This window comes from Ursus maritimus, unplaced genomic scaffold (assembly GCF_017311325.1).
Source record: "Ursus maritimus isolate PB19 unplaced genomic scaffold, ASM1731132v1 scaffold_2, whole genome shotgun sequence".
NCBI classification, from domain to species: Eukaryota; Metazoa; Chordata; class Mammalia; order Carnivora; family Ursidae; genus Ursus; species Ursus maritimus.
Window position 1 is genome coordinate 39,269,304 of NW_024424452.1, and position 14,818 is coordinate 39,284,121.

The following is a 14,818-nucleotide window of genomic DNA, read 5'->3' on the forward strand; positions in this document are numbered from 1 at the left end:
CTATCTGAAAGCTTCTAAAACTGAAATCTATTTAGTCTGTGTATCAGAAGCTAGTTCAGAATTTAGGGTCACAGTAACTCCCTACCAACAGCATTCTCATCCTAGAATCTCCCAGTCACCTAGAAGCTGCTTTTTTCTTGGCTCAAACATATCTTTTGCAGAGAAGGGTGAGCCAGTAACAAATTTGGGATGATTGCACAATAGTAGAGGTATGAAACCAAATATTGTGGAAATATTCATGGAAAATGAAACAGGAGACAAATAATTTGTTGACTCCTGATTCTCCCACAATAACAAAGACCAAGTTCCCAGTAGAATCTGGGAATAATGTTTCCTAGGAAAGGCTAAGGTACTCATTGCCAGTACCAAAAGAGGGCTCCCACCCCTGGTTTAAACTAAGAATCACAGGAGGATACTTCCTATTTTGTTGTGAAAAATAAAATTTTATTATTTGGATGTGCCAGTGTATAATTTGTGGGGGCATTGACAACAATTTTCCATACTCAAATCCTCATCAACACACAGATAAAATGCAGGCAACATTGTAATGCACTGCTCATCGGAATACCAAATACAAGGAGGGCTATTAGAAGTAATAAAAATATATCTACCATTTAAAAAAAAATCTATTTAACTCAGAAAAAGCATTCCTTATGGGCACTTAATGAGGATACCTATTCATAAGATCTAACATCTCATCATATGGAATCCACCCGTAAAAATCATTAATAACAATAACCTGCTGCCCACTGTAACCACCCCACCCTTTACCTATAGGCCTGTAATACACACTCCAACCGCTAGAGACACACTTCTCAGCAGCAGAACGGGACTTGCCCACTCTCAGGGGCCCAACTATTACGGCGATGTAAAAAATCCCACTACTTGGAAAGCCCAGCCGTTAGGACAAAGTCACAGAAACCACACCCACGACTTAATAAAGGACAGACATCTCGTTAGCTGGACGCTGTAGATCACCACCGCTCTCACGAAGCAACCCCACAACGGACTCCAGATCTGTCCTCTTCCCAGGATTACGAGGTGCACCACATTCTTCCAATACTCCATCCTTAGAACAAAACCTTTAAGTGTCCTCGTCAGTCCTGTGTGCAGGCTCACAGTGAGTCCTGCGAAAGCCAGATACCTTCTTGAGAGCACTCAGACTCTCACGCCTATCCCAGCAGATGGAGGGTGCCGCTCTCCCCGACTTCTGTACAAAACTAGAAAATACTTGGAGCAAGTCTTGCCATACTCCATGCAAAAGGCATATTCTTCATCTGCAAAATTATTGACGGTGAACCACCACGGATTCCTCGCAGCTTCTTGAACCTAGGTAAATTGAAGATACAGATTGGCCAGAGCTATTATCCTCAATCCCCATAACCACCCCCCCCACACACACACACCATTACTTTGTGCATTCCAGACCAGTTTCCATCAACTTTGCTCATTCTCAGCCCCTGTCTCTTCAGATTAATACAGTAGTACCGAGGTGCCGGGACTGAGGTGCTAGGTACTAAGCCAGCACCTTGGACCCACTCCCTACCAGAAATCAATACCAGTTTTATTAACAAATGCAACTCAGAAGACTTTGCTACCACAGCAATTAGAAAAGTCATTACAACAGAGGACCTAACAACCTGTGCCAGTCTCCACGGTCCCACTCCCTGGTGCCAGAGATTGACTCATCCATGGGCATGTGACCTGGTCCCAGCCAATGAGGTGGCAGGAACCTCAGGTCTCGGCCTGCAGAGCAAAGCTTGGGATGGACCACCCAGGCCAGATGCTTTTCCATCACGACTGCAGAAGCAGCCGAGGCCAGGCCAGTGCCAGTGCCCCAGAGGGCCCAGGAAGCCAGGTGCTCAATAACATTGCTAAAGGCTGAGCCAAACTCGTCCTGAGGCTCGCACATAATAGGTCCTCCACTGACTCACGAGAACCATTAATGTGCTCACGGTCTCGGCCTGAACAAGGTGACCATCTGCGAGGTATATAAACCGCAAGATATACCCGCCAGGTAACGGGGACATATTCAGCAAAACAATACCTATGTGTAATTCAACACAGACGAACTTCTGGTGGGAAGCTCCAGGCATACAGATAAATACGGGGCAATTCCTGAAGTGTTACTTGTTGGCCAATCTCGCTATCATCCTTTTTCCTTTCAAATTTAGGGGGCAGGCTCAGGCAGGATAGATCCCAGTGTACGCCCACTCTGCCATTTGAAAACAAGAGCCCTCTCACCCATTGTCCATCAGGTTGCAAATCTGGGGTGTGGGCAACTACCACCCATGGGCCAAACGTGACCTCCGCCTGTATTCTGTAAATAAAGCGTGGCTGGAACACAGCCACACACGTTAGTTATGTGTGGTCTGCGGCTGCTTTTGAACCACAATGCGAACAGTTTACTCTTTGCTAGCCACAGTATGCAAGGAGAATACAATACAGGAGCACGCGTTCTGTCTCACAGAAACAGCCACGTTATGTGGTTACATAATGATAGCAGAAGGAATCCACCTTCACAGAACAAACTTCATGTGGGAGGACTCTCAAATCCCTCGTCCTGGGCACCATGTTCCACCGAGGCTGGGGGCACACTGAGTGACAGAGACTCACCCTGCCCATCAGGGTTTTGAAGGATGCCTGCTGTTCCAGGACAAAGGATCCCGAAACCATTCATCCACCTGTCATCCAGCCAGGCAGCTGCGAGAGAGATCTGCTCCTAGCAGAAAGGACAGACCCAGAGACAACAAACGACAGCATGGTGTGAAAATGCCACTACAGGGGATGCTCAGAAGGACTGGGGGTGTGCAGGGTTGGCCGAGCAGGGGGCAGGGGGACCAGGAACGCTCCAGGAGGATGGTCACAGCTGTGTCACTACAGGGGATGCTCAGAAGGACTGGGGGTGTGCAGGGTCGGCCGAGCAGGGGCAGGGGGACCGGGAACGCTCCAGGAGGATAATCACAGTTATGTCCTTGTGTGGCTACGTGTGTCACTGTGACCATGCATTGGCCAGACTGGAAATGACAGGGCCGGAGAGGGCGGTGTCGCTGAATAGTTGAACAGGCACCAGAAAAAAGCAACTGCTGTCCTGGCCCCAAGACTTCAGCCAGCACCTTGGGATCACCCAGGTCTGCTCTGGCCCTCTGTTCCCCCTGTACCACCATCTGCCATGACAGCTCTGGGCAAAACTATGTCACCAACCTCCCACCCTCTGCCTCATTCACCTCAGGCCTGGCCAGACCCAGACCACCAGGGAAGCCCGCCATCCTTGCAGTGAGACACCAAAGGCTGTAAGTCCCTCCGAGCTGGCCAGCCCTCTGGGGTTCCCCACACACACCCCTGATGGTAGTGAAGGAAGTACAGCTGGAATCTGCTCATCTCACCTTCACTGAGAAGAAACGGATCCTACCCACGAGACATACTTTACATTTACACTCTAAAAAACACGTTTTCTTAGGGACTTTCACGCCAAACTGTCTGCTGCAAGGCAAAAGGTCAGTGACAAGATTTCCTTCAGTACGATTTCATTGTACATGCTTATATGAGTCCCTAAAGCTGGGTGTGTATGACATGAGGTATGCAGTTTGCCATTTCCTTCAAGTCTGAGCTACCGAGGGCTGAGCACACTTAGTATGTATTTTTGTTGCTTTCACAGTATGATGACTTTTCTCACCTTTATCTCCAGACCCAAGGACAGGGAACAAAGGCAACACAGATCTGCATATTTGAAATGTCACCAGAACCCTGAAAACCCAGGTTCTCACAGGAGCTGAAGGTTAAGGACCACGGTGACAGAAAGGGGAGGCAGATAGCAAGTAACCAAAAGAAAATGTCACGTGTCCACGAGTGGCCACCTTCTCTACCTGTCGGAAGCAAGCCATGCCTGACAGGAGGGAGCCACAGCTGGACCTGGTCCCTCTGTGTGGGCTGCCCTTGAGCATAGCAGAGGACGTGCTGAGCTGGGTGTGGGTGCAGCAGAGGGAGATGGGCAGCTGGCTACAGAGGCCACCTGCCAAGTACCCGTAGGACCAGCTCTCGGTCCTCTGCTAAGGCTAAACAATAATTATGCTTATTTACATATTTACTGAGACAGGTAAGGTGCTCAGTGCTTTGAGTGACTGTATTCTCTCCCATTTTATCTTCTAAAAATACACTTTATAAAGGTATGATTGACATACAAAAAGCTGTACATAATTAATGTATGCAACTTGACCCTGACATAACCCTAATGTCTAGCTAAGATATACTCTGATTTAGAATATGGCTTATAAATTATACGATGGTTTTTAGGAGCTAGGGAATCCAGGGACCAACCTCATTCTACCTTATTCTCTCTTGAATCTGCTAAATTGTAACACATTCTGCCAACTGCTATCTGAAGAGTGGCCACGCGGGGGCAACAGTGAGTAAACATTAGCGCAAACCCCACCCCAAAGCCAATTCTTCCTTCATCCTGTTAAACCTTGCTCATTCAATGTTTACAGATTATTTTATGGATTATGAGAAGTGTGACATTGTTGAGTTTTTTTAAAAAACCAAACTAATTCTTTGAAAATGTTAAAAGTATAATATGTTTTTTAAATTCTGGGAGTTGGTCTTAGGACAAGCAGATGAAGGCCCAGGGGGCCCGGGAAAAGGCTATTATTATTATTGAATATATTTAGATCTACTTAGGAAACAAGTATGACTGATATTCCACTCATTTTCAGAAAGAATTTGTGTCAATTGACAGTACTGAACGCATACAAAATAGTGCAGTTCAGAGGAAAACAAAACAAACAGCAGAGAAAGAGCCACACCCAGGCACAAAGAACACAGACCACAGAGGCTAAGCTCAGGCCGATTTGCAGTCTGTAGATTGCCTGGAGCTAGAATGTCCCCAACACCCCTGCGGTCGCGGGTCAGCCAGAGCGCATACCCTGATGCTGCACTGTGGTAACCAGTGACAAGTCTCCTGGTCACTTCCTCCGTGAGACACCCCTGAGCCCCGACTACTCCAGCCTGCTTGTTGGAACTCCCATTCCTCTTTTTGACCCCGTTGTTGACTTTTCCTTTCACTTACATAGTATATATATATGTTTAATTACATACTATTCTGTCACTTAAGTGTTTTTGTCATGTTCTCAGTGAAACTATACTTTGCATCCTCCATCCTGATGCATAATCACCTGCTGCACTGCGTGACTCAACTGGGGACTAGGAATGCCCTCAGTGTCATGGGGCTGGTGTCCTGGGCAAGGTCCTCACTAAGCCGGCTCAGCTGTTGCAGGAAAGGCCTGATCCAGGCACTGCTATTTTTGTGCAAGTAAGACAGCACAAGGCAAATTAGCCAAAACCTTGCGTTTGGGTTCGGAATTGCTCGTGGCCCCTGAGCCACATCAAATGGCGAGAGGGCACACCCTGAAGACACCTGCTAGTCCAATGTTGCCCTAGGGAATTCCCATGGAACAGCCACTGTGTCACATGGGGGAAGTCATATGAGCGGCGAGGACGGGAGTCAGAATTCCTGAGATAGAATCAATCCTGGGGGCTGCCTAGAACTTAATAGGAGCTCATTACATAGTCTTGAATGAATAAATTAATCTAAATACATTTCCTAATTTTACAAATGATGAGCCTAAAGCTTAGATTAAGTGACTCACCTAAATTGTATTGCGAATTGGTGACAGAGCCAGACTGAGATCTGAGATGGCCTCCAGCAGGATCCCCCAGAGGGGCTGTAGCTAGAGGCACAATCACCCATTTAACTTTTCAGGACTCCCAGGCTCTCACGTGACTTTTCATGTGGCATATTCTGGAAACAAAGGTCATGTCAGTGTCACAGAAACTCTTACACTGGTTATAATGAGACTTTGTGGTGTCAGAGGAGTCCCAAGCCATTGGCCATCTCAGAGTTTGTCTGCAAAGATATGGTTGGTGGGAGACCCACATGCTGACAGAGGGTAGAGGAAGATGGAGAAAGCAGAGCAAAAGAGATGGGGGCTCACTTCACTTCTGGCCCCAGATGACACGGTGGTGTCCAATAGGACAAACCCCCCATATCCCCCAAAAAACCTCCACAGAACTCACCCCTAGGGTTTGAAGCTGGGCTTCATACATGGGTCATGAGCACTCCCGGCAGCTCAGGGTAGGATGACAGGAGACGTAACAAAGCCACAGCACTGACAGGCGTATATCCATGGAGCAATGGATTTCTCCAAATACGTTCTGAAAAAGGTAAAAAATTGACTGATGAAACATTGATATTTTTAATTAAAAAGAAAGTCAGGGGCACCTGGGTGGCACAGCGGTTAAGCGTCTGCCTTCGGCTCAGGGCGTGATCCCGGCGTTACGGGATCGAGCCCCACATCAGGCTCCTCCGCTAGGAGCCTGCTTCTTCCTCTCCCACTCCCCCTGCTTGTGTTCCCTCTCTCGCTGGCTGTCTCTATCTCTGTCAAATAAATAAATAAAATCTTTAAAAAAAAAAAAAGAAAGTCATATTTGTTCAATTAATAAATACTTATTGAGTATCTACTTAGCGTAAAAGTATAGCTCTAGTCCTACCTGGGAGCCTGCAAAGAGCGTGGGATATACTAAATGGATCAACGGTAGGAAGGAATGCAGGCTAAAAAGAGAACTGTGCGGGCTAAGGGGGCCATCGTACTCAGAGAGGCCCATTAAGGAAGCCCACAGAGAAGATGCTTTTCAGCCAAGATCAGAAAGAAAGGGCCAGGGAATCCATCTGTGAGAAGAGTGACAGAGCAACTATATTTTTAATTATTTTGACGATAAAAAGTAAGTGTCACGATACTTTGACTTAGGTCTTGCTTTGGAACGTTTGGCTCTTCTCCCCAACTTTTTGGGATACATGCTAACTTTTACTCACTGTAAAATACTCTAAGAAAATGTCTTATTTAAGCACTGACATCTTTTATTAAAAGGCAAACAAATTAACCCTAGCTAACCCAGAACCCTAACCCAAACCCTAACCCTAACCCTAGCCACGGGCTGTCCTGATGCAGACCTACCACAAGGCAGCAGCACACGCCTTGCTAATCCCCAGGTGACTTCTCACACTCCTGCTTCCATCACTCCTCCCCAACTCCTTCGTTTTCTTCTCTGCATTCTCCCTGCTGCACAACTTCTTAATTACAGGCAATAACCTATAAGCATAGGTTCCACCAAAACCAAGTCAGTCACTCCTATTATTCTGCAAGTGGTTGGTTATCAGATGTCTCTCCCACACCAGACTTATCATCCAAGAATGAGCAAACATGAGAACACCCTCTTTCGAGGAGTTAAACACGACTAGGGCAGCCCCACAACCCAGTACTTAAAACGCCAACATGGTAATGCATGTGAAAGCCCTTTACTTTCCATAAAGGGCTGCATACTTCCAAGGCGTTCCTGACAGGCAGAGGAAGCCAACAAGGAGATACTGAGATACCGGCCAGGAATTAGTGGAAGGATCTGGAAACTCAAGGACATAATGAGGACAAAAACCAGGTTCTACAAGAGATAGGAGAGGAGTAAGGACTGGAAAAACAGAAGACACACACAGAAAAGGGACCAACTGAGTTTTCCATTTAGAAGGTACAGCTTCCCAGAAATCAGTGGGTGTGGGGAAGGACAGCTGAGGTGGAGTCAGGGGGCAGTGATTGGACTTGGGAACGCAGCAGTTGGAGGATCTAAGAACCCAGGTTACTGGACGGGCCACGCCGCGGACGCCAGAGCAGTGCAGCAGGGGGCAGGGTGTCTCAGAGACCTCAGGTCAAGCCTTCAGTGAAGGACACAAGGAGCAGTCAAAGCTTGATGTAGACTGAGCCCAAAGGTGCAGGAAGTGGTCAGAGTTACCCATGTCCACCCTAATATACATAGAATGAGCAGTGGGGGCCAGAAGTGGCCAAGGTGAAATCTCCATGGAAAAGCATCTGGAAGTCTTGGGCAGGACAGAGGCAAGGAGGAAGGGAAGGTATGGAGGGAAAGCGTATAGGGGAGAGGATGTGCAGGGGGAGGGCAGCAAGGGTGAGGGCATGAGGGATAGGGCTGTAGAGGGGAGAGACGAGCAGGTTGTAGCCTGGAAAGGGCTGGTCCCAGGCTCAAGCTGCTTTGTTGGGAGGGGGGACCTGACTTCATCTGCAGGGTAGCAGCAGGGACCTGGGGGTCAGACAGGGGCCTGGGGGCCATGAGGCTGTGGTATTCATGAAGCCCACCAAGGCTGAATCGAGACCTGGAGTCAATGCTCGAAATAACCTAAAGACCAGCTGAATCAACCTCCTCACTTAATGAATGAGAAAAGGAAGTCCCAGACATGGAAATTTTTTCCAAAGCCCATCCAGTAAGTGTGGAGAAGTTAGGACTAGAATCCAGCTCTCAGCCCCTCACTAAGCTGTGAGCTCTCACCGAGGACCCTGCAGGCTGAAGGACACAGAGCCTGGGGAAGGTCCACCTGTGTGCCTGTGTTACAGCCCCATTATAATACCTGGTTTGATACGGACAAGTTAGAAGGGACAAACTTCCCCGAGGGACGACAGCAGGATGGCTGCAGAGAAGGGGGACACAGACCCACTCTTGGTCTTGGGCACCAGGAAGGAAGACACGCTTACACGGTTGCTTAATTGTTTCAAACACGGCTGAGGAAACCATACCCTTTTCTTTCAATGGCAGCCTCCAGAATCACCGTCTGGAACCAGAACGGCCCCATAGCATGCCCTAGCAGGAAGCTCTGTGATTCCCCAAGGAGAAGACCCCACTACCCACCACCCCACATCCCAACATCTGGCCTTGGTTGGCAGTGAGGAGGATAGATGGCATTGGGGCAGCGATCGATGGAACCAGAAATGGCCCGCCCGTGTCAGGACCGCCACAGCTCAGCCCTAGCCTGTCCTGAGCTGGGACTAGCCTGGGGCCATGGGCCACGATGGTTTTCTGATATGAGGAAACCCACTGCGATGCACAGGGGCAGACTCCCTTCTGTTTCAAAGCCTGTCCAGCTGCTCACGCCCACCAGCTGCTGGTCGTATTCTCCACCTCCCCCATTTTACTGACATCTTGACTCGACGCTCTGCGGTCACAGACAAGGGCTCTACAGAACGTCACAGGGAACAGAGCAGTGCTCATTTTCGTGCTTCCTCAGGTATTCATGCATTCGCGCACTCCTGCACTTACTCCTTCAACGAATGTTCATCCAGCGCCTCTGCAGCCGGGCCTTGCTCTGACCTAGGACCGCAGAAGTGACTCACGCAGCGTCCCTGCCCCGAGGAGCCCCGGCAAGCAGAGGAGGCAGGCCTGCCAGTCAGCAGCACGGGTGGAGCAGACATGACAAGCCATCTGCCGGCAGTCAGGCTGTCTTTGGCACACACCATGCCTCATTGTTAATGTTTTTATTTTTCTTTAAAATTAGTTGACAAATTTTATAAGCAGGAGCCTTTGCATAAAAATTCATATTTTCTGGGCCTTCAGGAGATGTGACAACACCTGGTCCACTTCCCCACCACAGCCTGAGGCTGAGTACTGCTGCTCCTTCAAGGTAAAAACAATCCCATGTGCCACAGTCTCCACCACTCCCTAGTGTCCCCACCTGGAGGCCCCATGTGAATTGCCACAAGTTGCCCTACTGATGGTGCTGTTGTTCCCAAGCCCAGCAGCTTCCCCAGGATGCTCCAGTGCCTTCTTCCTGCAAGCTCCTGTCCGGGGTCCTTGGTCCAGAGTGAAACATGCTTTGGCAGAGCCAGCAGAGGGCACTGTGGGGGCGCATGGGAGAGGCACCCCAGGCACCGCTGGGGCACCTAGAATAGAGATTCCCTAACAGCCTGAGCTTCCTCCACTGCTGCAAACAACGGAGGGCAGACCTCGTCCTGCACTGTTCATTCCATCGTGGGTGATTTACTCAGTCATTCAAGCACACATTCAACAAGGGTTTATTGAATATTTGCTGTGTGTTTGGCACTGTGCCAGGCCCTGTCCTTAGCTCCCGGGAGTTTAAGATGTGATTAGGAATGCAAGATATAAGATTATGTCCCCTCCATGTATTATGACTCATTCATCAAGTCCCCCAACATCTAGCACTACTGTCTGCACATAGTAGGTGTCCAACCAATATTTGTATTAATGAGTGAGGCAGTAACTAGTAAGAAGGCCTCTTATTTACTGAGCTCTTCCACCTTCACACCTACGGTCTCAATTCTCAAGATAGGTTGTTATTTTCCTGTTTTAATGACAAAGAAGTGAGGCCCAGAGAGGTTAAGTAAACTGCGTAAGGTCACACAGCCAGTCTGAGCCATCTCAGCAGTGCAAGGCAGGGCATGCTCAGGGCCAATGTGCAGCACACACGGGGGCTGCCTGGGGCTTTCAGAAGGGCGAGCAGTGAAAAGGGGCTGGAAGAGAGAGAAGGGTCCATGAAGATGGGACAGAGGAGCTGGTAGAGGAGGAAGAGGACATCTTCCCAGATAGCGGGGAGGCTGGACAGAGCAACAGCTTCAAGGACAGCACCCATTGTGAAGTCCTCCATACAGGCTTCCTGGGTCAAGGGGTGGCGAGGCTGCCACGACTGGACATGATCCTTCAGCAAATGTGAGGTCCCCCATCTGCCAAGCCCTGGACTGTGTGCTCAGGAGGGTAGGAACATGAAGAACTTCCCTCGAGGATCTACAGGCAATTGTCAGACAAAAGCAAAACAGGTACACAACCCAGGAGAGAAAGTGTTGAGGCCAGAAGTGGTGTGGGAGCAATGTTGGGGGAAGAAGAGCTGTTTCCAATCGGGAAGATCAGAGCAGGCTCCTGGATGAGGTGGCATTTGAACCGAGCCATGAGGCCTCAGTAGGACTGCATCCTGTCATGGGTAAAGGGCACTCGGGTGAGAGCACCAAAGACAAAGGCCTGGGGTGCATGTGGCAGGTGGGCCCCCTATGACTCCAGGGGAGGAGCTGGAAGGGAATAGGAAGAGAGGGTAAGGGGCAGGGCAGGTGTTTCTGGGGAGCTTTGTATGCTGTGCTAAGCAGCTCAGCTTTCTTCCCCGGGCAAGGGAGGTTTGTAGCCAGGGAGGGACAGGTCTTGCCCAAAGAGAAGCTACATAAAAATGTTTGTCTTGTAGGCTGTAGGTTTCTAAAGGCTTGGCTCTAGAAACGCATTCACCCTGAGGATCTCTCACTCAGACTGCAAGAGGGAGGTGTGATCGAAATCACCCTTAACCAAGAACCAGGATGTCTGGGCCCAGTTCCTGCTGTGTCACCAAGCAGGCCCCTCTCTGGCATCGGTTTCCTCATCTATAATACAAGGGGGTGGGGCACTTCCGACAACCCTCCTAACACCAACTCACGCCCTGTGAGTCTAAGAACCGCATGCCAAGACCTCAACCTCCAAGGACTGCTTATCACAGAGCCAGGCAGTCACAGGAAGGCTCAGCCAGCCTTGCTGGGCTGCATGCATGGGGGAGGCAGAACCAGCAGCCACTGACTGACCCAACCTCAATGGGAGCAGGGGGAGAGTGAGAGCTGCCAAGGGAGAGGCAGCTGGCTTGCTCAGGTGGGGCAGGGGATTGGGATGGAGAGGAAGTAAGCTACCCAGCCAGCTTCCTCCCAAACCAGCTCCAGGCCCAGGGCTGGGCATTTCACAAAAAGGCCAAAAGAGCTTTGTGAACATTTCCTGTCCCGCCCCAGCCCCTTTCCTGGCACTGACAGTCCAGCTCAGGGTTACCACACTGCTCACCTGTGAAGCAATCTTCCCACGAGAGCTGAGTATCTGGCCAGGAGCTGCCTATAAATGTTGGACGCACACAGCGCTGTCAAATCCCTCTGTGTGGCTCCTTGACTTGGGTAAGTGAGCTCTCAGCTTCCCCCCCACACACACCCCGACTCCTTCTTCACCTCCCCGCCACGACAGGCCTCCTCCAAGTTCTCCTCCTGGAAGCCCTCTTCGATTGACCCACCCACTTGAAAGTTCCCTCACATTTTCTTGGACCGTATTCCGTGGGGGCCTCTTGTCCTCAAATGCCCACTCACAGCGTTCTCCAGATACTCTAAAACCACCCCTACCCTATGTGGGGCAGTATCTTCTCTCAGACCAGCTGCGAGCTTCTTTTCCTTCCGTGTTTCTCCTGCTGTTCCTGCGTGCGGCCTGTGGGAGGTGTCAGGGGAGCCCAGCAGCCTTTTCTTCTAAACACCTGAACCCTGGCTTGTCACTCCTCAGAGTGCAGGAAGATGGCGGACCAGTTGTCGCAGCTGGAATGCAGCATCGAGACCATCATCAACATCTTCCACCAGTACTCTGTGCGGCTGGGGCACCCGGACACACTCAACCAGAAAGAACTGAAACAGCTCGTGAAAAAGGAACTGCCAAACTTCCTCAAGGTAGGCAGAGGCTCCTGGCAGGCCTGGAGCAGCCTGGGGCGTCCGGGCTAAGGCTGGGGCATGGGGGTACACTCTGCAGGGGCCAAGGAGGAAATTCCAACTCCCTCAGCCCAGCCTGCAGAGGCACCGGGCGCCCCGTCACTAGAGCTGCTCCAACTTAAAGAGCAGACTGACCGGCGGTGTATGCTGGTGCAGGACCCTGTCCCGGACAGGGGTGCCTAGTGGCAAACAGGGACCCACTGTTGGCACACGCAGCAAAAAGACGTTGGCCAGCAAAGAGCACAGATAAATCCAATGCCCGTTAGTGCCCCAAAGGACATAAGAGAGAGCGCTGTGGATGATTTGGGCGGGGTGGGGGGAGCTGACTAGTTGGGTGGACAAGAAGGCCCCCTCCAAGGAGGCGACTTTTGAGTTGACACCTGAATCAAGGAGGGAAGCAACAGAGGACAACCCTTGGCAGAAGCGGAGAAGACGCTAACCCTCAGCCGGGTCTCAGAGTGCAAGAGCTGAGGGGCTCCCTAACCCTGAGGGTCCAGAGTAGGAAACGCATCCACCGCGTGTGGCAAAGCAGCCTGACGATCAGTGGCGCGCACAGAGCACTCAGTAACATGATTAGTTTACTTCCCTGATCTGCAAATGACTAGGCACTTCTAGGGAAAAAAAGGATTGGTTCCATCCGATCTTTTAGTTTTCTTTACAAGTCTGGGAACTTTGGGGAAACAGAGGCCTGGACTAAGAAAGGTGAGGTGTCTGAGTTCCGGTCTCAGTTCCATTCCTGGGGCAAGTGGCAGCCCTCCCCAAGCCCCACACAGCTCAGGAGGCGATACAGGGGGGATGCTGACAGCTCCCCACAGGTGCGGACACTGGGAAGCAGGATGCTGGATCAGGACAGATAGAAGAGGGTAGAGCCAAGAGCTAGTGGGGCGAGGTTCTCCTCGGTGTGCCTCCTACACCTGTCCCGCCACCCACCTCCCTTGTCCAGGAGGGGGAAGCTGAGACCCTGCTGAGCAGCTGTTGCAGAGTGAGTGCTCTGCCCGGGGAACCGGGAAAAGTGCAGAAAAGAAGGCTGTGTGGAGGTGCTGCAGGAGTGGGAAGGGCCTGGGGGCTGAGCTGGGCACCCACAGGGTCTGGGGAGGGGGCTCAGCTGAGCCTCCCCAGCCAGTGAGTGGAACCAACTGCAGACTGGATCCTCCACCTCCCGGCCTCCCCCCAGCATACTTCATCACACTTTGGGGTCAGTGGACAGCATACACTGCTCTCTGGCCCCACACAAGGTACAAACCATCTTGTTCTCCTCAGACACTTCCCCTCTATGTAGGTCGAAATGAGTGTCACTTATGAGTAACCTAGAGAGGGAAGGGAGAGGTGGGAAAAGGGGAGGGAGCAGGACAGACAGGTGGAGGGACTGGGACAAGGCTGGGCTCGTGTCCACCCTCCAGCTCCCAAGCCTTGTCAATTTGCACAGACTAGGTCCCCTTTTCTAAGACAGTTTCCTCAAGGAAGACACCCAAGGCTACCTGTTGAGCTTGTTATAAAGACCAAATGAGGTGACATTTCTGTACATACTACTTGCACGACTTCAAGGACGTCACTTGATCTCAGTTCCTCTTCTGTAAGATGGAGAGAATGGTAGTGCTCCGGTCCCGTGCAGAATAAATCGGCAAGTGTCTAGCACACGCTCAGCACCCTCTAGACTGTGGGCATCTGTCAGTGGTCATTTTTAACTTTTTAACTAAGGTCTAGGAGGCCAGGTTTCCCTGTGCCTTTGCCTGGGGTCATTGGCCGAGCTCCCTGTCCCCAGCGCTGGTCACGCCCAGCCCTAACTGCCCTGTCGCCCCCACCCACAGAAGCAGAAGAAGAATGACAATGCCATAAACAAGATCTTGGAGGACCTGGACACAAATGGAGACAAGCAGCTGAACTTCGAGGAGTTCTCCATCCTAGTGGGCAGGCTGACGGTAGCTTCGCACGAGGAGATGCACAAGAATGCCCCTGAAGGAGAAGGCCACAGCCACGGGCCAGGCTTTGGGGAGGGTGGCCAGGGCCACTGCCATAGCCACGGTGGCCATGGCCACGGCCACAGCCACTAATCAGGAGGCCAGGACACCCTGCCCCTGCCTAACTAGGGCCACAGAGAGGCCAAACTGCCTTAGCTAGGGACCTGGGGGGCTGGGGAGCAGGGGGCAAAATAAAGTCTTCCTCCAAGCCAGTGCGCTGTGTGCTTCTTCCACCACCCCCTTCCCAACCTATCCTTCCAGGGGCCTGGGTGGTACATGACCCTGCCCCTTCACTGCTCAACCCCTTCTTCTGGTAATAACAGAGTAAGAAGCCACAATAATGTGGGTCTGTCCTAAGCCCCTTGGACTCACTTCCCTGACCAGTTCCTCACCTCTGACCTCAGGCCCCACCACTCAGGTCCCAGTCACCTCAGTCCAGCTCAGGACTGTACTGCCCGTCAAATTGGCGCTCGTCACCACAGAAAGCAAAAG

At 51.1% G+C, this 14,818-nt stretch overlaps 1 protein-coding gene and 1 long non-coding RNA gene across 3 annotated transcripts; one reads left to right on the forward strand and one right to left on the reverse strand.

Moving 5' to 3' along the window:
• Positions 1 to 437: 437 nt before the first annotated feature.
• On the reverse strand, positions 438 to 11,828 carry LOC121103889. Of its 2 annotated transcripts, XR_005836177.1 has the most exons (4): positions 11,689 to 11,828; positions 6,073 to 6,210; positions 5,646 to 5,797; positions 438 to 1,329 (listed from the first exon to the last, which is right to left on the reverse strand). It is a non-coding gene; the product is annotated as an uncharacterized LOC121103889 (long non-coding RNA). The 2 variants fall into 2 exon arrangements; XR_005836176.1 differs by lacking the exon at positions 5,646 to 5,797.
• Positions 11,635 to 14,538, forward strand: S100A9 (S100 calcium binding protein A9). Its single transcript, XM_008696677.2, has 3 exons — positions 11,635 to 11,795; positions 12,169 to 12,329; positions 14,177 to 14,538. Exons 2-3 carry the CDS (start codon positions 12,180 to 12,182, stop codon positions 14,417 to 14,419), a joined length of 393 nt encoding a protein of 130 aa, XP_008694899.1. The 5' UTR covers positions 11,635 to 11,795; positions 12,169 to 12,179; the 3' UTR covers positions 14,420 to 14,538.
• Positions 14,539 to 14,818: the final 280 nt, after the last annotated feature.

Excerpts from the sequence above, each read along its gene's own strand:
- S100A9 (XM_008696677.2), top strand. The coding sequence starts at position 12,180 with ATGGCGGACCAGTTGTCGCAGCTGGAATGCAGCATCGAGACCATCATC. Across the intron at positions 12,330-14,176 it reads AACTGCCAAACTTCCTCAAG|AAGCAGAAGAAGAATGACAA; the intron begins GTAGGCAGAGGC and ends CCCCACCCACAG.